Genomic DNA, 21,172 nt, shown 5'->3' with positions numbered 1-21,172 from the left:
TTCAACATCCATTAAAATTTTACATCCTACAATGGTTTGTTTAATAAAATTCAACACCCTACCCCACTTACTTTTGTTTCATAATTTTAATTTCTTGGTTATGTTTTAGTTTTTCCGATTACGTATTAATAACGACTATCGTTTAAATTTTAATTAACGTAATTAAGAGTTAAATAATTTTTATTTTATTTTATTTAAATTTTATGTTCTTAATTAAGAAAATGTAAATAGTAAAAATGAAAATAGAGAGAGTCATTATTAAAACAAATAAAATTACGAAAAACTTTAAAATGCACTACAGTACAATAAGAAGAACACAATACAATACAATAAGAAAAACACAATACAATACAATAAGAAGCACCCAATACAACCAATAAAACACACATAACTAGTACAATAGACTCAACTCAAAAACTTAAAAATCATTTAACATTCCGAACTTTGCCCATATGTGTTTGACTAGATCTGCTTGCAATTCGCGATGCACACTTGAATCACGCAATTTGGATCTAGCACGTACATGATTTGCAAATGCAGGTAGCACCTCGGTCGAGAATGGCTGCGGTGTACTAGACCCACTTGCCTCAGAGTGATCATAATCGTTCCATCGTTGAATATATGTATCACGTTCATCCTCAACAATCATATTATGCAATATGATACATGACCTCATAATGATAGCCAAGTCGTCTATGTCCCACATGCGAGCTGGTTCGCGAATTATTTTAAATCGAGCCTGCAACACTCCAAATGCATGTTCGATGTCCTTCCGGCATCCCTCTTGAACTTCTGCAAATAACTTGTCCGGCTCACTTTGAGGAAGCCTAATCGATTTGACAAAAGTAGGATAAGAAGGATATATACTGTCAGCTAGATAGTATGCCATATTATACGGACGTTGGTTCACCAAGAAGTTAACTCTTGGAGTATTTCCCTGTTCAACATCATCAAACACTGGTGAACGATCTAGAACGTTTATATCGTTCAATGTGCCTGGACATCCAAACAAGGCATGCCAGATCCATAGATCATGTGATGCTACTGCTTCAAGAATAACAGTGGTTGTTCCCTTATCACCCCGAGTAAATTGTCCTTTCCATGCTGTAGGACAATTTTTCCATTCCCAGTGCATGCAATCAATACTCCCAATCATCCCCGGGAACCCTCGCATTTCACTAACATGCAAAATTCTCTGCAGGTCCTCTTGAATTGGGGCTCTAAGATACTCTTTCTCGTACAATTGTATGATTCTCTTACAGAATCTACGCAAACACTCCAGAGCTGTAGTACCTCCAATTTTGATGTACTCATCCACCGCATCGGCCGCCACACCATATGCTAGCATTCGCATGGCCGTGGTACATTTTGCTAATGGAGATATACCTTCTTTATTGGCTGCGTCAAATCGCTGGGTGAAGTAGTCGTCAGTACTTGATAGGTCCCCAACGATTCGAAGGAAAACATGTTTTCGCATTCGGAATCGTCGACGAAACATTGCATCGTCGTATGTAGGTTGATTGGAAAAGTAGTCGTCAACTAGTCTTTGATTTGCCGCTATATGATCTCTCTTGAAGTATTTTCTCTTCGTGCGAGGTGGAAAGTCTTCCTCTATTTTCTTTCGGCGCTCACTAAAATAATTGAGGATATACGTATCTTCAATTTCAGATTGCCTTTTATAAGCTTCGATATCAAAAGGAAATTTTGATGGATCCATTGAGATTTAATTAGTGAGATGAGATTTGTGGTATTGGTACATAAATGGAAGAATGAGTCTCCATTTATAAGAAAAAAGAACCAACGGATTGAGTGGCTGGAGGATAAGATTTTGGCAATAAAAGACGAAAAAGTCACGCGCACTCGACAGCATTATTGAATCAAGTTGAGTGGCTGCAGGATAAGATTTTGGCATTAAAAGACAAAAAAGTCACGGGCACTCGACAGCATTATTGAATCAAGTTGAGTGGCTGCAGGTTAAGATTTTGGCATTAAAAGACGAAAAAGTCACGGGCACTCTACAGCATTATTGAATCAAGTTGAGTGGATGGAGGATAAGATTCAGACATTAAAATTCACGGATTACATTGACGAAAAAGTCATGGGCCCTCGACAGCATTATTGAATCAAGTTGAGTGGATGGAGGATAAGATTCAGACATTAAAAGCCAAAAATCACGGATTACATTGACGAAAAAGTCATGGGCACTCGACAGCATTATTGAATCAAGTTGAGTGGATGGAGGATAAGATTCAGACATTAAAAGCCAAAATTCACGGATTACATTGACGAAAAATTCATGGGCACTCGACAGCATTATTGAATCAAGTTGAGTGGATAGAGGATAAGATTCAGACATTAAAAGCCAAAATTCACGAATTACATTGATGAAATTATGAAAGCAGGAACTTACAACAAACATTATTAAAGGAGAAAGCGACAAACAAACATTATTAAAGCATGGAGTGACATGATAGAGACAAGCATGGAGTGACATTATACAGATAGCCACTTATTGCTACAATTATTCTCCAAATAATTCGTAGCTCAACTTCTGCATCAGCTTTTTCTCCTTGTCACTGAGACAGTTCTTTTCACTTAGCTTCATCCACATTTTTGTATTCATAGCCCTAGTCTTTTCTTTCATCACTATGTTTGACTCCTCTTGCTTTCGAATTGCCTCCTCTTGCATCATGGCTATATTGTCCAAGCGTTTCAACTCTTGCTCCTTGAGTTTTTTGTATACATTAAACTCTTCGTTGACCACTTCCAAGACTGCGCCTTTACCTTTCTTTTTTGTTTTCTTAGCTGCATCCCTCCCCATTGGACGAGCACTGGATCCTACAGAGTTGGAGTCACTAGCATCATTGTCGTGAGCTCTCTTAGATCCACTGCTTCCAGAGCCAGTATTTCCTCCTACCTGACTACAGTTGCGTGGTTGATCACGAACAACGATCCATTCTTTCATTAAACTGAAATTACCGTTACCACCATCTGTATATATTTCATGCGCTTTCGCCACTACATCTTGCTCCGACCACCCGCTTTGTTGCATACGCTTAGCGTTATCGTAAGCGCCAATCCATTTTCCCTGTTTTGTATTCACGTAGTTGTAGCGATTTCTACATGTACTTGCACTACGTGGAGGATCAAATGAGCAAAACTCATTACAATACTCAGCAATTTTACCCCAAAATGATTCGCTCTTTTGGTTTCTGCCAACAATGCTGTCGGTTCCATATTTGATCCACCCACTCAGTAGCACCAAGTTTTGCTCAGTGGTCCATTTGGGGCTTTTCCGGGGGCCAGATGTTGAATGATCGACGCTTGGAATAGCTTCATTAACACCACTTGTATCACCAAGAGCCATTTGCGTTGAAAATTCGGGAAATTCAGTTGCTCCAGAGCCTGAAACAATTTCATTACCCGCCGGAGTAGCAGAATAAGGGGGTGGTTGAGATTGATATGACATCCCCGAACCATAGTATGGATGATAGTTTGGAACAGCTGACGGCATGAAGAAACCTGGTCTCAAACCATAATTTGGCATATTTGGGGGTTGGTTGGAGTATTGATTTTGATATGGGTAATTGTTGGGATTTGGGTAATTAAAAGGGTAATTAGAAGAATTTTGGGTGTTAGAAGGGTTGTTGTTTGGATCCATTTTTTCAGAGAAGAGTGAAAAAAATAAAACCAAGAATTTATGAGAGGTAAATGGAAAATTATTGTGAAAATATGATTTTTTTTTCTGTGTCCAAATCTAATGAAACAAGACTCTATTTATAGAGTATGAAAAATGATGAATTTTGATATAATTTTTTATTTTTTAAAAAAGTAAGATCATATCAATAATTATCTTTCAATAATGTAGATGTAAAAAAAAACTCAATAAATACACTCTATTATTTTCGGATGTATCTATCCTATATCTTGTTTGGTAGATTTTTTTGGTCCAATTAACACATGACACATGTAAAGATTGGTCCCTCTCTTTTGTTTTCAACCCGTTGAAATAATTCAACACTTGTGAATCCACATCATCTTTTTCCAACTTTTAACACCTCCATTGCATTAGTTAAACTGTTGAATTTTATTTTCAACACCCTCATTGTAAATGGTCTAAGACAGCTAATTATATTTACATAATTTTACATGTTTATATTTTAAAACATTTATTTCCCTAAATCAAAAAGGAAAACTAACAAAACTTATTATATAAAGTTTCATGTCAAATTTACTCATTAACAAGATTGTGACATGTGTCAAATATATTGATTAGATGTTGACACATGTCAATTTTTTTTTTAATAAACGTAATAGGACAGCTAATTATATTTACAGAATTTTACATGTTTATTTTCCTAAATCAAAAAGGAAAACTAACAAAATAAATATATTTTCTATTGTATGCTAATTATATTATACGTGGTTTCTCAATAAATTTGACAAGTGTAAGCAAAAACTTAATTTATTAAGCATGTATACTAATCAATAAATAATGAATAATAAAGTTAAAAAGAATAACATAAGTTATTTAACATAATTTTAGTCGGATATAAATTGTATTTATCGTTGTAATATAATTCTTTATTGTAATTAAGTACACAAAACCTTAAAAGAATAAATAAATTAAAAAAATTCAATACATGATTTGTATAAGTATAGTTTTACATGTTTTATTTTAAAGTTTTAATGCATGTAGTAATATGAGAAACATGAAAAAATAGAAAAATGGGTTTGTATGAATGAATTTTTGGTTAATTGATTAAAATTGACAAACAATATTACTTATGAAACTATGACATATAGAAGAATAATATTTAGGATATTTTCGTTTCAAAAATTTTGTGGATGTTAACTGATTTTTTTACTGATTATTTTTATTGTTAAATTTAAAATACTAACCAATATACATATTATCTCATATGTGCTCATATTATTTTTGTAATTAATTTTATAACTAATCCATGAAGAAGTGAATTATGGTTTTACGATGAAATAGATAGTTAAATGTGATTACTAAAGTAAATGTCTACCGATGAAATTTATTTTAGATTAAATAGATTAAAAAGTTTTCAAATATTAATATGTATCATTTAAAAAAATTCCATTCAAGAATATTAGTAATTTTTAATGTTTAATTTTATAATTTTAACACATGTATTTATGTAATGCATATGTCAAAACATAAGATAATTTGAAAAAATTATATATTATAGGAATAAATCTTTAGTTATTGAGAATTTCTCTGTATCTTTATATATGTTTTTATTTTATAAATTTTACTCATTTTTAAAATTGATTATGACATGAGGTAAAATTAGTACTTATGAGATAACAACATAACAAATATATCTTAAATAATATTGATTGAGTTTTTTTTTGCAAATTATATTTTGTTAATTTTTATTTATATTTTCAGTTCTTACTAAGATATAGATTTGATATGATGTATTAATTATGTTTGATATAAAATATTTAGTTCTATGCATTAAGATGAAATGTGTAATTAAACTTAAAATATGGTCTATTATGATGGTATATATATTTAAATGGTATTTCCTGTCCTATAAGAGTTTTTGGGTAAAAGCAAAAAAATTAATAAACAATAAATATAATGTCATTTATAAAACTTCTACAAATAGGAAATATGCTGCATAATTCAAATAGTCATAAATTGTTATATTAATTAAAATTATACATAGAAATTTGAGAAAATATTATAAAACTCTTATATAATGAAATTGAGAGAGTATTAAATGAAATATAAGAGGTTCGTATTCAATATTAAAATGTTACAAGATAAAATCTAATAACATGTATGTTACTACTTAACTATTTTCAATAAATTTTTTAATATTTACCCGCGTAATAACGCGGACCTTATCTAGTATATATATATGTACGCAAGAATGTATTAAACAGATAGTAAATAGTTTTTTTCACATATTCGAAGTCAGTATCAATTATGAGTAGGAATACAAAGGTGACATGGCGATTTCAACGTAAAATACCAAGTTTTTCATGCATGTGTTTTCGAAACATTTATATATATGCAAATAAAATACCAATTTTGCACAAGTTGGTTAATGTTTATCCATCATATGTATATATGTAAATATACTAATGTCTAAGATCTTATCTACATATCGTGTGATTACACTGATATTACATGTAATATCTAAAATTGGTAGAGTCTCGAATGATCTTTGGCTTTGTTCCTTAAAATGCTATTACGGACGAGCGGGGTTCTCTCATTTATTGTTTGAAATATATATATAGATATTGCTCTTCGATAATGACTATATACAGTATATACTATTTAACGGAAATAAAGGTGACACGTTTTCAAGCAACGAGATTAAGTGATTCATAATGTAATGGAATGAGACATATCAAAACTTGAGTGGTAGAGTTGTTGCCTCTTAATTGCAAACAGTTTGAAAGCAACCCTCCTCCTTCTAAATATTTGCTTTATTTTATCGATCGTCCAAATAGAACATGTGGTTGTAAAATTGTCAAGAAACTTATAACACATACTGAATTTTTTAATAATTATTTTATTCATATCACCTAAATTTTAATTATACAAGTTGCAAATGTGATAATCTCCTAAAGAACAAAAAAGGAAAAAACATACATTATTATAAATTAATATGTACAAAGAGTATACAGAGACATATATATACTCCTAATTCGTATATAATATAATCTTGATATGTATAGTCATACTCATAGGCTAATATTTTAGTGTTTTATAGTCTCAATGGTTTTACATAGTAACAGGTGGTGCTTAAATTTATATATTTTAAAACCAAAACTCCCCATCGCATCAACAGTTCTACTTCTAACTTCGGGCCAGATGTCTCAATGTCATTTTCATTGTATTTTGATTGGCTATCTTTGCATATTGTCAATTTATTCAGTTTTTTATAATGCAACTGACCCCAATCATAAACTTGAATCAGTACGTACCATTGAAACATGACACAATTACTCACTGCCATGTGCCCTCCAATTTTTCTCTTTTGTCAATAAATCCCTCCTCAATTATTTACATGTTGCTTTAGAATTATGTCAAAACGTTTTCAGACGTACTGTTAAAAAATATTTTACATTTTAATTGATCATACCATGAAACGATATGGTATGGAATATATATAGCGCTGTAAGAATTACCAATCAAACAAGTGAAATTAAAGTGTTAACAAAAATAGTATGAAACTTTTGAATAAAAAGCTTTTGATATTTTGGTATATCGCTAACCATTTTCTCTATCCGCAAAAAAAAACTTATAGAGTTATATCACTTTGTATAATTCATTGGATTCTTAGTTTTTCTTTTTTTTTTTTGTTAAAGGATTCTTAGTTTTTCTTACACGTAAAGCTTCACAAACTCCTTACCACACACGAAATCCTGGGAATGGGATTTATAAGTGCATAATATTAAGAACAACTTAATCTAAAACCGGCTTCTAAAAGAACTCGTTTTTGTTAGTATGCAATTTAAACGGACGGAAATACCAAACTTTGACGTAAATATAGAAATAGTTAAAGAAAAGTATGTGCTTAGGAAAAAAACTAGTTACGAATGCCAAACTGGTTAAGATTTCAAATATTTTTCTTGATTTAATAAATCAATCCATCATCTTTCATATGATAAAAATTAGTAGATAGTCTTTTTTTTAGAGAAATAAACAAATTAAGCACGAAAACAAATTTAAAAATCGTACGATATCAACAAAAAAAAATCACCACCAGAGCTTGCAATGGTTATAATGGTATAAAAGCCAAAGATTTCATTTGACATCAGTGGAAGTTTCTTGCACTCTCCACGAGAGCCCAAAAGCAATAAATGGTCTTTGTTCTTTCCCTTCAAATAATGTACTCCTATTTTATTTTACTAATCAAACAAAAGAAAAATAACTCAACAAATAACAAATAATCTGCCATTTGTCACATGAGTCACATCCATTTTATTATATGAAAATGCAGTGCATTCACTATAGATATATGTAGCTAAAGGTGAGAGTACCCATGCACCACTTTATATGGTGGTACAAAGAAAGAGCCTTTCGTCCGCACTTCCCCATTCTCTTTAAATATATTTCTGGTCTCCTCTTGATTAGTTCTTCATCAACAAAACAAAAAGAAAACACTCCAAAAGGATTGGTGCGAGTGAAGATGGGTGTGGAAGGAACGATGGAGTATATATCGGACTTCTTAAAGCAGAGGAAGAGGAAAAAGAAGAAACAAATGCAAACAGTAGCTCTCCGAGTCGCTCGTATCGACTGCGAAGGTTGTGAACGTAAGATCAAACATATCCTCTCTGGCGTTAAAGGTATATGTACTCGTTGATTGTTAGAAAATGTGACTTTTAAAAAGAAATAATATGAAAATTGGATTTAATTTCATTGGACTTGTGTGGGCAGGGGTGAAGTCAGTGGACGTGGACATGAAGCTGCAGAAGGTAACGGTGATGGGATACGTGGACCCGAAGAAGGTTTTGGAAGCGGCCAAGTCGACGAAGAAGAAAGTTGAGCTATGGCCATACGTTCCATACACAATGGTGGCGAATCCTCACATATCTCAGGCATATGACAAGAAGGCACCACCAAACATGGTTCGGAAAGTCCCCGACACGGCTTCCGTCAACGAGACCACCGTCGATGACTCTTACACCATTATCTTTAGCGACGAGAACCCTAATTCTTGCTTTATCATGTAGATCGGAAGAGTGTGCTTTTTGTAAGTTAAGTAAGTCTAATAGATTATATTATTATACTATTATTGAATTTTGGTAAGACGACTCGTTGTGTGGGGTTTGAGTTTTCATGTACTAACGTGAAAAAAATCGAAATTTCTGTTAACTACTTAATCCGAAATAAGAGATCTTCTAGATAGCTAAATATGTTATTCAAAACATACATGCGTTGATATTAAAAACATTTTAAGTTTTAACACATAGAAGCCGTTGAATATTTAAGCTGCAAAGTTTTCAAAGAGGGAAGACAAACCATTCAAGGAACATTCACAAGAATTGCTCCATCGAGTTTGCAAAAGGTTAAAACAACCCCACAATGAGGAAGGAGACAAAGCTTAGATTTTTCGGTGATGGAGTTCTTTTCCTATGAATTAAGAGATATATCAAAGAACTGCCTTAAAGAGTGTGAAAGCATTTGTGGACACTAAAATTTTGAATAGACCGAAATGAGTAGTACCAGTTACTCTTGGGCCTTTAGTTGGGCCTGGATCTTGATCGTGCTACAAATGGATATGTTTCAACATTTTTTCCAACACTTTAGTTAGATGGATTTTTTCTCTTTACAATATATATTGGGAGATGGATTTTTTTTTTTTTTTTTTTTTAGTGTTAAATATGAGTAGAGCTTATTGATTGGTTTTAAGAAGTTCCATGATTTACTAAATTTGTCAATGATTATTTTCAGATATTTTTGTAGATTATCACTGATTTTTATGGATTTGTATTAACCTTTTTTCCTCTAAATTTTTTTCTTTACAATATATATGTTTTTCTAGAAGATTTTCAAATATTATAAGCAGCGATGTTTTTTTACGATGAAGACGTTTTACTACTACAAATTTAACAGTACCTTGCTATTTTGTTTTTATAGTTATTGCTTCAAAGCTTTATTTTGTAGAATTATGAAATGTTATGAGAATAATTAGTTGAAACTTGAAAGATAACTTTTTTTTTTTGGAATTTGCATATTTTTCCATATTTTGTTTGCATATAAAATTGGGTATGACATGATTTGTATTATGAATCTTATTGCACATTTTTTTATAGCTTGAATGGGATATTATGATTTGTATTATACTCTTCGAGCGATAAGAAAACGTAGATGCTTTGAAATCCACGATAACAGTCGAAATATTAACTTAGACCATGTGCTCACAATTTTCTTTTGATATCTTGCGAGAGGAACATGCAGCTCGATATATCTTTACCAGCAAGCTTGATTTCTTTAGGTAAAATTATCTATATAGTTTAACAAAAATATCAATTTCTTTTTATGTAAGTCCGATTCCTATGTATTGGTAGGCTGTGGGCATAAAAAATAAGGTGTCATGCCAACACGTTGCAGCTATTAGGAAGAAGATACTATATGAACATATCCCTTTACGACGATAAAATAGTATTTGGTTCATTAGAAAAAAAAAAATCTTGGTTTATATTATATAGGCTAAATAAGTGTGTAGGAAGTCATATTCGTTGGCACATATTAAAATTCACAACGAGGATGTCTTCAATCAAGTTCTTCGCTAATTCTCGAAATGATCACACTTGGCTGCGATCGTTAACGTATAAAATATGATATTCGGGTGGACGGCTGCCTGTAACAGTTAAACCTTGAAAAACAAAATCAGAAGGAAAAAAACCGTAATTTAACTATAGATGATATACTTTTAGGGTCCCTATACTTTTACCGATCTCAACTCTTACCCAAATTAACATGATTTATATTCACAATATGGCTACCTATACATATGATTCCTTGATCATGTTTACAGCTTTTTCTGAATTACAAGAATCTTAATTAAGTACCAACGAACTCTCTACAACTTTCTTTTCTTGAAATCAAGTGAAGAATGTTGCTATAAGCATATCAAACGGCACAAAATCAGGTTCTTGCAATTGCAACTCAAAAAACTTGTTTGTAAAGAATATATCTTCTGTATGTAAAGTACTATGAACCTTTCAAAAAAATGTTTTTTGTGTGATTGATATCTATCTTTGTTAAAACTATCGAATTAAAATATAAAATAATATATTTTATTTTTTATTATGTATAACTGTATATCGTTGTTAAGTTATGTAGTTGTAACAGTTGATATATTAAAAAGTTAAATGAAAGTTTACTCGCATAACTGTATGATATATATTATCTTGAAGTTGGATTCTGTAAAACTTGGCTAAAGCATAAGGCTAAAGGTCAGATTAAACATCAAAATAAGGAGTATACTAAATACTACCTTTGAAGAAACCATGAAGGGGACAAAGCCTTAAGGATTGAACTCGAACCTAGACATGAGTAAGGCTAAATACATTTTATCCGACATGGCGCCATCTTTTCAGAGATTCTAGGACCCACGTTTCACAACCTCACTGGTTCAGAATCTTATGGTAATAGCGGAAGTAAGTATACTATATAACAAATAGTTAAGTCAAACTCTATTTTATGTTGCCAATGCACATAAGTTTTTTTCAAGTGTATGCAAGCTCTTTTAAAAAAAAGTATATATAGTTGGTAAAACTTCTATAATTTTTAAACTTTGTCCATGAAATAGGAATGTTTAATGGAAGGAACTTGAGAAAACAAAAAAATTGGAATGACGTGAAAATTGCATATACATTCACATATTGTCTAATGAATCGCCTATAATAACATACTAGGTACTAACCCGCGGAAAACCGCGGGCTGAACTTTTTTAAAATAAAAATTTGTAATAATTTATTTTATTATTATGTTATTTATAATAGTTTGTGATTAAAAATTTGGTTTGCTTATATTCTAATTTTTGTATTTTAAAAATGTTTATTGAAAAATGTTGTGAATAAAATTGTTTAAACCTTTGTCAACTAAACACAATCCTTACTAACATGTAAAAAATAACAACTAAATATAGCTAGTAAAAGTTATAAAAAGCTTCTTTGAAAACAAAATTCATTGTTTTTTCTGTAGCTTTTTTTTCTTGTCTGTAATAATTTTAACCTGTGGTGAAATTTTTTTTTGATAAAATTTGTAGCTGTATATTTTATTCGATTTGGTTTTTAAAATGTTACCTATTAGTTTTTTTAAGTACGAATTATTTTTGATTCTAATAGATTTTTTTTTACTTTTCTACAATTTATTTTATTTGATGTGTCCCAGATTTTCATTTTTACTTAATTTTATTTATTTCATTAATTAATTAATCTTAATTAAGTTTTTAATGGCAATTGAATGTCATTTTTACACATTTTAAGGTTAGTTTCATATTTGTACTTCCCAATTAATATAGTAGGATAAAATTTGTAGTTTTAGATTTTATTTGATTAGATTTTTAAAATCTTAGCTGTTAAATTTTTTTGAGTACAGATTAGTTTTGATTCTAATAGATTATTTTTTTTACTTTTCTACAATTTATTTTATTTAATATGTCCCCTGATTTTCGTTTTTTAAGTAGTTATATTTATTTAATTAATTTATTAATTTTGATTAAGTTTTTCTAATGGCAATTGAATGTAATTTTTTACACATTTAAGGTTAGTTTCATATTTGTACTTCCCAATTAATATAGTAGGATGTACTATGATAATTGTTACTTCAATCTCTTTTTTATACACAAGTTATTTTGGAGTATCCTTTTGTTAGACATTTCTGTTATTTCAATTTATTTTATAAAATTTATCCCATAGATACAGTAAATCACCATAAATTAATGATGTTGGGACCAAAAAATTTATTAATTTATTAATTTATTAATTTATAAAACATACCTAATTTGATATTTTTCTAAAAATAAATATATTTCAAAATAAGATATAATCTTTATGAACAATATTTTTAGAATTAGTTACAACGCAAACAATAATTATCATGTTTTGAATAGAATATCAAGAAGTTTTGTTACCATAATAACACAAGAATCATATTTCACTAAATTATTTTACATGTATATGTATATATAGATAATTATATATAATTATTGTTTATAGTTTTGATGAGACAAAATATTTATTTACACAGAATTTTCAAAAAATAATACTATCTTATTATATTATCGAATTGAGTTCAAAATTACACTGGCTCAACTTGAGACCAATTTTTTAAATTAATTTATAGAAACTATTAATTTTTGAGGTATTAATTTGTAAAAGTTTTACTGCAGAAACATATAAGGATATATATGTGATGTGAAAAATGCATACAATTTCTTCAATTATTAAAGAAACAATAAAAATAAATAATTACATGATTTAGCGAAAATCATATCAATGAGAGATACATGATTGTACACAGTACAACTGCAAAATGACAAACTTGACTAAAAGAATATGATCAAAATATTAAATAACTAGATTATGTCTGGACATAGCATATATAATAATGAGAATATGCAGTAAATAGCACAAGAATAAAAGATAATTAAGAAACTACCATTTGTCTATAGTGTTTTTGTCATAAGGGTAATAAAATTACCAAGATTTGACTTATTCTCCCTCTCCCTCTTTCTTCTCCTCCTACATCTTCATTGGTGTTCTCTTCTCACCATGAGATATCATTATTTCTTCGGTTATAAACACATCAAACAACATCAATTCTTATTTTTCCTGCTTCTTTCTTCTTTTCTGTTTCTCTCTTTCCAAATTGCAGAAGATATCTCACTTTATCTCTTTGGATTTCAATTTATGTTAGAATCTCCGTCGTCGTGTTTTTTTTATATTTAATTCATGACATTTTGTTTTGTAACACGATACTTTATCAAATTACAGGTGATAACATAATATCTCTCTCATTAATAATTTATTTTCTTAAGTTACATGTTATTTATTAAGATCACGTGTGATTTTTTTTGAAAACACGATTTTTAATATAAAAACACATTGTTTTTATAAATGATACGCTTTTTCTTTTAGTATATACTAATATTTTTATTAATTGATATTTTTTTTCCACAAATAGCAAAACGTTGTTGTACTTTTGTCGTTTGTTTAAAGGCAATTTTGAATTTTCTCTTCTCTTAAAAATGGTAGCTACCTAAATTTTTTGACACAATGGTATTTTCTTAATTTCTTTTGGATTTGATGGTAGTTACTAATATTACCCTATAATAATTTTATTTTAGTTTAGAGCTAAAAAAAGTCTGTATATATATATATATATATATATATATATATATAAATTGTATCTGATTTGATGTTAAAAAAATATAAAAAATTTGTAAATCATTATGGGTTTCCATTTATTTTGTTTGGAGTGCCTATTGCTAGTTGTTTCTTAAAACTGAAATATAGTCTACTTATTTAGAACTCCTCTTATATTGTAAATTATATTTTAGAAACCAGATAATATGTATTAAAAGTAATTTAAACTAAAATCAATAGTTTTTCTGATCCTATCTAAGTGATACAATTACAATCTAACTCTTTTTCTTGTAGTGAATTATCAAAACTATATCTTTGTTTCTTTCATTTTCTAATTAATAGTGACATGATGCTAGTCATTTTTTACTTTTTAGATATACTTCAGGACTTGTCACCGCGAATGCTACGAATTGGTAAAACAGAAAAAAGTTCAATCTTTTATTTTCGTCGAAATACTAATTTAAAATGAAGATCATCTAGCTCTTAAATACAGTATAGTTTATATAGCTGTTTGTTAATAACTTAATACTAATATACTTCGTTGAATTAGTTTTATGTTCCTAGAATCGACACACAATGAACCTGGACGGAGTGAGAGAGAAACAAATCTATGAGCAGAGCACCACTTGTGTTTTGTACATTTAATGGGATGACACCAGTAGAAGACAAAACAGTTGTAATTGTACTACTCCTGTTTGTCCAAAAAAAAGAGTACGACTCCTTTGACTTTCTATTTTTCATGTCCAAAGTTCATCTAAATGATTCAGATTATTAACACGTAATGTGGGTGGGGGTAGATTTATCTTAAATTCACAAAGTATGGTTATTTAACACGTTTTAACATTTACAAAATTTCTGTGGCCCCTTTAAATAGTTAAGGTTTTAAAACAAGTAATCTGTTTTTATAATGATGATGTAATATTAATTTACATGATTGCATGTTGTCAGGGTTGGCTTAAACATTGGCTACACCCGGTGCGACAAGATTTGAACACCAAGCAATAATGGCTACATCAATGTTTGTAGCCAATGTTTTGCATCATCGTCAAAAAACAATGTAACCTTTTTGCATCATCAAAATTTTTCGTAGCCAATCCTTCCATTCTAACTCATCGATTGTTATATAACCGATTTTGTAGAAAAAAAAACACAAAGAAAAATAAGACATTGTTAGAAGGAAAATACAAATTTTACCCACTAGATATTTGAATTACTTACAAAATTTTGAGGAAAAATAGGAAAGTAACTATGGGTTGCCAAAAAAATAAGAAAAAAGCAATAATATGTTTAAATTTAGGTTAAAGATTAAATAGTTTTATTGGTTCAGTTCAGATTTTATTAAATAACTAGGATAAAAATAAAAGAACAAAAATAAATTTGGGTTAGACATGGTGCAAATGCACCTCTTGCACTGGATCAGAGCCAGGACTGCATGTTGTATTTTATATAATACTACTAGATATAATACTCCATCTGTTCCATTATATAAAAGTTTTTGACTAAAAATACAAACATTAAAAAATAATAATTATTGTATCATTTAATCAAATTTAACTAATAGGATTCTAGGTATTGAAAGTCTATCTTAGAAAGCGGGCCAGAGAGCGTTTTGGGTGATTTGGCATCTTTCTGGTTAAATTCATTGTAGGTTGGCCTCACGCCGGTCACCGAAAATCTTCTTATTTCTCCCTCCTTTTCCTTTCTCTCCCTGGTGGTCCTTTAGCTTGCAAGATGTCTGATCCTCCCGATCCCCTATTTCCCCCTGTTCAAGAGGCGTCTCAATCCTTAGATCCCCAATTGTCCTCCGGATCTCCGAGTTCTCAATCGTCTCCAATCCCGCCCTCGATTCCTCATCTAGTACCTTTTGCCGCAGCGCTTCGTATGCATAGCCGTTCAAGGCCTCCTAAAGGAATCTCACCAAAGTTGACTCGCCGGTGGTTATGGAAGATGAAATCCCGGTAGTTCAAGCTCCTGCCTCAGTGTTACTAAAATCAGCTGACCAGTGGGAAGGGTTATATCGTTGCTCAGTTCCATGGTTTAATTCCTCCTTCGTCAAAGATTTTCTCAGATCTGAATCCGGTTTGGGGGAAGTATGGGAACATTATAATTCGACAAGTCTCAGATACGTCTTGCCTCATCTTCATCCTGTGTGTTAAAACCCGTGACTGGGTATTTCAAGCAGGAAATTGTGCTTTTAATGTATTTCTTTGGTCAATATATGCGACTCTGGAGTGCAGGATCTCAAAACGGTACCGACATGGTCAATATATGCCTCCGTAAATGTATTCATTCTCTTGACAAATGTCATCACTAGTGCGATTGGTGAGCCTCTGCATACAGAAAATTTTAAGCTCGACCCTTATTATATGGGTAAGATTAAGGTGAAGGTTGAAATCTCGTTAGAGAAATCCCCTCTGTCTACTATCATTGTTAGAGATGAAATGCTAAACTTAGTGAAGGTGAAAGTCTCATACCCCATGCTGTCTCCAATGTGTTGCAATTGTGGGAGGTTTGGGCACCTTCTCAACCGATGTCCTAAACCTCTAATGAGGAAGAAAGAAAATCTAGCTAACATTGAAGGCTTTGTTGCGGGTGGTGTAGCCACTGTGACTACTAAAACTCCTCTGGGAACCGAAGTAGAGGCTAATCAGGTTGTAGAGGAGGAGCAAGCTGTTACAGTCACCTCCAAAGCAGTCTCCGAGAACCCTGAGTCGAGTGACAAAATTTTGAACATCCATCAAGGTTTATCTGAAAGAGCTGAGTCTAGGAGAAGGACTAAGGAGAGGAGTCGTAGTCTTCCTCTAGGGGAGAAGGTAGTTATACACCTAAGTGATGAGTCCATGTTTATTCATACTCAGGAGATAGTTAAGGGTTGGATCACTAATAGTGAGGCACAAAAGGCCCCTAAATCTTCTGATACTGTTGCAGATAGTGATGTGGAGAATCCATAAATAGTGGTGGGATCTAAATCTCAAGGAAAAAGAGCTCTCAGTAATGGTACGAGGGATATTAAGACTCACTCATCTTCAACTGTGAAGCCTTCATTTGTAGGTGTAATGAGTGCTAGGAAACTTGTTAAGATAGAATTGAAGAAGCTTTTTGGTATACAGAGAGAGAAGGACCAACGCCAAACTATGAAGCCGTGTCCGAAGAAATATAGGGTCTCCGCCTCTCATGTAAGTTCTCAGCCTAACCGATGTAGTTCCTCGGTCAAGGGGTGTTAATTCTCCCCCAGAGCTTAGCTCTATCTTCACTTTTGGGTTATTGATGACAAAGGTTTTTTGTTGGAATATTTGGAGTTTAAACAGCTTCTCTAGACAGAGGTTTTAAGAAGTTGGATCGGTAATAATAAGCCTGTTGTAGGCAGTATTTTGGAGACGCATGTCTTGGAGGAGAATGCAGATCAAGTATTACAGGCTTCCTTTCCAGGCTGGAGGGCCGAGTATAATTATCAGTTTACGGAGAATGGTAGGTCATGGGTTGTTTGGGATCCTTCCATCTCTGTTATTTGTTTACATAAAGCTGCTCAACTTATGCTATGCAGAGTCTTCATTCCAGCTACAAGGGAGAGCTTCGCAATAGCTTTTGTCTATGGTTACAACACTCAGATCCAAAGAAGGGCACTTTGGGAGGAAATCATATCCATTGCTTAAACTTCTCCTTCTCGAGACACTCCTTTGATGGTTATGGATGACTTTAATCAGATCATCTTAGCCGAGGAGCACCTCTCAGTAATTCCCCATACTCTGCCTTTGGCTGGTATGTCAGAATCTTGCATTGTAAGACTGATAATGAGCTTTCAGATATGGCCAGCCGATGCGCGTTGTTTACTTGAACTAATAGACAACCTGAGGATCTGGTTTTGAGAAAGCTTGATAGGGTGTTGATAAATGAGAATTGGAGTGAAGCTTTTCCGGATTCTCACGCAGTCTTTGATCATCTTGGAGATTCAGATCACTCTTCGGCCCTAGTTTGCACATCTTCCCTCATTGAAAGGAGTAAAATGTCATTCAAGTACTTCTCCTTCTTGTTTACTCATCCTTGGTATAAGGAAGTTATAGACGCAGCTTGGAGATCAGAGGTTCCTGTGGGATATAAGTTACTTACGATGGCTCAAAGGTTGAAGAGAGTTAAGTCAGCCTGCAAGCAATTGAACAGGGAGGGCTTTGGTAACCTACAACAAAGAACTAAAGATTTTTTTATCTCATTTGGAGTTGACTCAAACTTCTCTTTTGAGCATGCCTTCAGACTCTTTGTTTAGGGAAGAGTTTGTTGGCCGAAGAAAGTGAAGGTTCTTTGCTGATGCCCTGGAATCTTTTTATAGACAGAAATCTAGAGTAAGATGGATGGCAGAGGGTGATTCCTATACAACTTTCTTTTCAGATTTGTGCTGGCTCATCAGGGTATTAATAGTATCAAATACCTAAGAGGTACTGATGAGGAAAGGATTTACAATGTAAGACAGATGAAAGACTCAATTGTTGCCTATTACCAGAATCTACTTGGCACGAAGAATCAAGGAGCGAGGCCCATGTTAGTGCAGGACATTAAGGAACTCGTGTCCTTCTGATGTTTGCCGGATTTGGCAGCACAGCTTACTCCAATTCCCTGGGAAGCAGAGATAAGACGAATAATTGTCACCATGCCAAAGTCTAAGGCCCCAGGACCTGATAGTTTCTCCATGGAATTTCTTAGGGAAGCCTGGGACATAGTGGGCAAGGATATTGTTGATTTTGTCCAAGAGTTTTTTATATCGGGTCATTTACCTCGGAGTTTTAACGCTACAACAATAAATCTCATTCCAAAAATACCCGAAGTATATACCATTTTCCAATTTAGGTCTATATCCTACTGTTCCACGATTTATAAGGTCATTGCGAGACTACTCAAACAGAAGTTAAAATTTTTCATTTCTGATGCAGTCCAAGGAAATCAGGTAGGATTTGTTTAAGGCAGACAATTATGCGAGAATGTGCTGTTTGCCTCGGAATTGGTCAATAATTTCCACTCCTCATGTCCCATCACTAGAGGATGCCTTAAGGTAGACCTTGCGAAAGCTTATGACAACCTGAACTGGCAGCTTCTGCTCAATGTTCTTAATGCTTTGGACCTCTCGGCTAAGTTTATTTGTTGGATAAAAGAGTGCTTTACTACTGCCTCTTTTACCATAACCTTCAACGGAGAACTCATTGGATTTTTTTCTGGGTAAGAAAGGCATTCGACAGGGAGATCCTATTTTTTCGCTGCTATTTGTTCTTGCCATGGATGTTTGATCGAGGAAACTAGATGAGAGGGTCATCAATCATAATTTTGGGTCGCATCCGCTCTGCTTGGCTCCACTGGTTACCCATCTGAGTTTTGCGGACGACATTCTCATTTTCTTTGATGGACAACAAACTTCTTTAGACGGTATATTAGCAATTTTGGAGGAGTTTAAAGAAGAATCAGAAATGGGGATTAACAGAGATAAGACTGCCCTGTTTTTGGATTGAGGTAATCAATTGGCAAATGAGGTAATTGCAAACAATGCAGGGTTAATTTAGGGATCTTTTCTAGTCAAATACTTGGGGGTGCCTCTTTCCACAAAGAAAATGCGCAAGCAGGTCTACCAGCCTCTTTTGGATAAGATTCACGCCAAGTTTAGCTCTTGGAGTGTCATTCATCTCTCATTTGCGAGAAGGCTTCAGTTGATTCAGTCTGTAATTTACTATACCATTGCATTTTGGGCCTCCATTTGCATCCTTCCTAAAAGTTGTTTGGAGGAGATTGAGAGTTTGTGTAGTGCCTTTCTCTGCAAGGGCGCCCCAAATTCTGCCAGAGGAGCTACAGCCAGCTGGGAGTCAGTTTGCACACCTAAGGAGAATGGAGGCTTGGGTTTAAAAAGAGTAGTCCATTGGAATAAAGTCTTTGTTTTGAAGCCCATTTGGGAAATCTTTGCTGCCGGAGGATCTCTTTGGGTATCATGTGTATGGAGAAATCTTATTGGCAGTTAGTGCTTTTGGGATTTAGACGCCTCAGCTTCAGGTAGCTAGATTTAGAGAGGGCTATGTAAGCTAAGATCTCTCGAAAGGCCTTACATTGTATTTGATTTGAGTTCCAGAGTTACCTGTAGGTTTTGGACCGACAATTGGACATTATTAGGGCCTTTGTTAGACATTACAGGGGATGCAAGGCCTATAGTATCAGGATTGACACTTAACTCAGTGGTTGTGGATGCTATAAGGGATGGCCAGTGGTGGATTGCACATAGTCGGACTCCAAATACCATCGTTCAATTACTTAAGGCTTGCCTCCCTTCTGCATCAGTTATTAACCTACAGGAAATTGCTCAAGATGATTGTTATCTCTGGAAGATTGGGGATGCGCCAACTTCAAATAAATTCTCAACGGCTGCAACTTGGACTCACCTTCATCCTCTAGGAAGCAAAGTGGATTGGTTTGAAGCAGTTGGTTCAAGGGTTGGATCCCCAAACACACTTTCATTGCTTGGTTCAACTCTCGTCACAAGCTTCTCACCCGTGATCGTTTGGTAACTTGAGGACTATATATTCTGTCTAATTGTCTTCTCTGCAATAATCATGATGAGTCCCGACAGCACCTCTTCTTTGATTGTTCCTATGCTGCTGAAGTGTGGCATGCCTTCACTAACAAAGCTCAGATTTCTCCTCCACTTAACTTTGATGATGGGGTCAAATGGTTGAAGAATCCTTGTAGAGATAAAAATAATTCATGGTTCTCCAGTTAGCGTATCAAGCCTCAGTCTACACAATTTGGAAGGAGCGTAATTCGAGGCTTCAAACTTCCACCTCTAGATCAGCCTCGAGTCTTATCTCAGAAATTAAGAACATGCTCAGATCACATCTCAGAATTTTAACGCTCAAGCAAAGGAATATTCTCCCGGCTAACATATTTTTGGTTACTTGGTTTAGAGTTTTTCGTTAGTCTTGTAACCTTGTTTTTTTATAGGTATTACTCATCATAGGAGGCACTTATTGTAATGGTTTCCCTTGTTGAATTGAATGAAAATGTATGTATTAAAAAAATAAAAACTAATAATTTTTTTTTGCAGAATTTAAATAATCAAAAATTATTAAATTAATTTTAAAAAGTGCATAGAAACTTGAAAAAATCTTATAATATAGAACAAATAAACAAGCCTAATAGATCTTAAATATTGGAACAGAGGGAGTATTTATTATTTACTGATCAAGTGTTATATTATCACATCATCACATGCCACACTATTTTATTCCATTTACTTTCAGCCTTACAACAGTTATTTGTATAATATTATCATATCTAG

General features: G+C 32.9%; 2 protein-coding genes across 2 annotated transcripts; one reads left to right on the top strand and one right to left on the bottom strand.

Annotated features, from left to right (window-relative positions):
• Nucleotides 1-261: 261 nt before the first annotated feature.
• LOC104773752 (uncharacterized) lies at nucleotides 262-3,733 on the bottom strand. The gene is made up of 2 exons (XM_010498404.2): nucleotides 2,546-3,733; nucleotides 262-1,687 (listed from the first exon to the last, which is right to left on the bottom strand). Exons 1-2 carry the CDS (start codon nucleotides 3,659-3,661, stop codon nucleotides 419-421), a joined length of 2,385 nt encoding a protein of 794 aa, XP_010496706.2. The 5' UTR covers nucleotides 3,662-3,733; the 3' UTR covers nucleotides 262-418.
• Nucleotides 3,734-7,832: 4,099 nt separating this feature from the next.
• On the top strand, nucleotides 7,833-8,905 carry LOC104773750 (heavy metal-associated isoprenylated plant protein 24-like). The gene is made up of 2 exons (XM_010498402.3): nucleotides 7,833-8,337; nucleotides 8,429-8,905. The coding sequence occupies exons 1-2, from the start codon at nucleotides 8,034-8,036 to the stop codon at nucleotides 8,722-8,724; spliced, it is 600 nt and encodes a 199-aa protein (XP_010496704.1). The 5' UTR covers nucleotides 7,833-8,033; the 3' UTR covers nucleotides 8,725-8,905.
• Nucleotides 8,906-21,172: the final 12,267 nt, after the last annotated feature.

The sequence above is a fragment of the Camelina sativa genome, chromosome 2 (assembly GCF_030686135.1).
Source record: "Camelina sativa cultivar CO46 ecotype springtype chromosome 2, ASM3068613v1".
Taxonomy (NCBI): Eukaryota; Viridiplantae; Streptophyta; class Magnoliopsida; order Brassicales; family Brassicaceae; genus Camelina; species Camelina sativa.
This window is presented reverse-complemented; position numbering and strand designations above follow the sequence as displayed.

What these genes read in the sequence shown, in the direction of transcription:
- LOC104773752 (XM_010498404.2), bottom strand. Translation starts at nt 3,661, where the DNA reads ATGGATCCAAACAACAACCCTTCTAACACCCAAAATTCTTCTAATTAC. An exon ending in AAAAGCTGATGCAGAAGTTG is followed by an intron (nt 1,688 to 2,545) that starts AGCTACGAATTA and finishes CCTTTTGATATC; the next exon opens with GAAGCTTATAAAAGGCAATC.
- LOC104773750 (XM_010498402.3), top strand. Translation starts at nt 8,034, where the DNA reads ATGCACCACTTTATATGGTGGTACAAAGAAAGAGCCTTTCGTCCGCAC. An exon ending in TATCCTCTCTGGCGTTAAAG is followed by an intron (nt 8,338 to 8,428) that starts GTATATGTACTC and finishes TTGTGTGGGCAG; the next exon opens with GGGTGAAGTCAGTGGACGTG.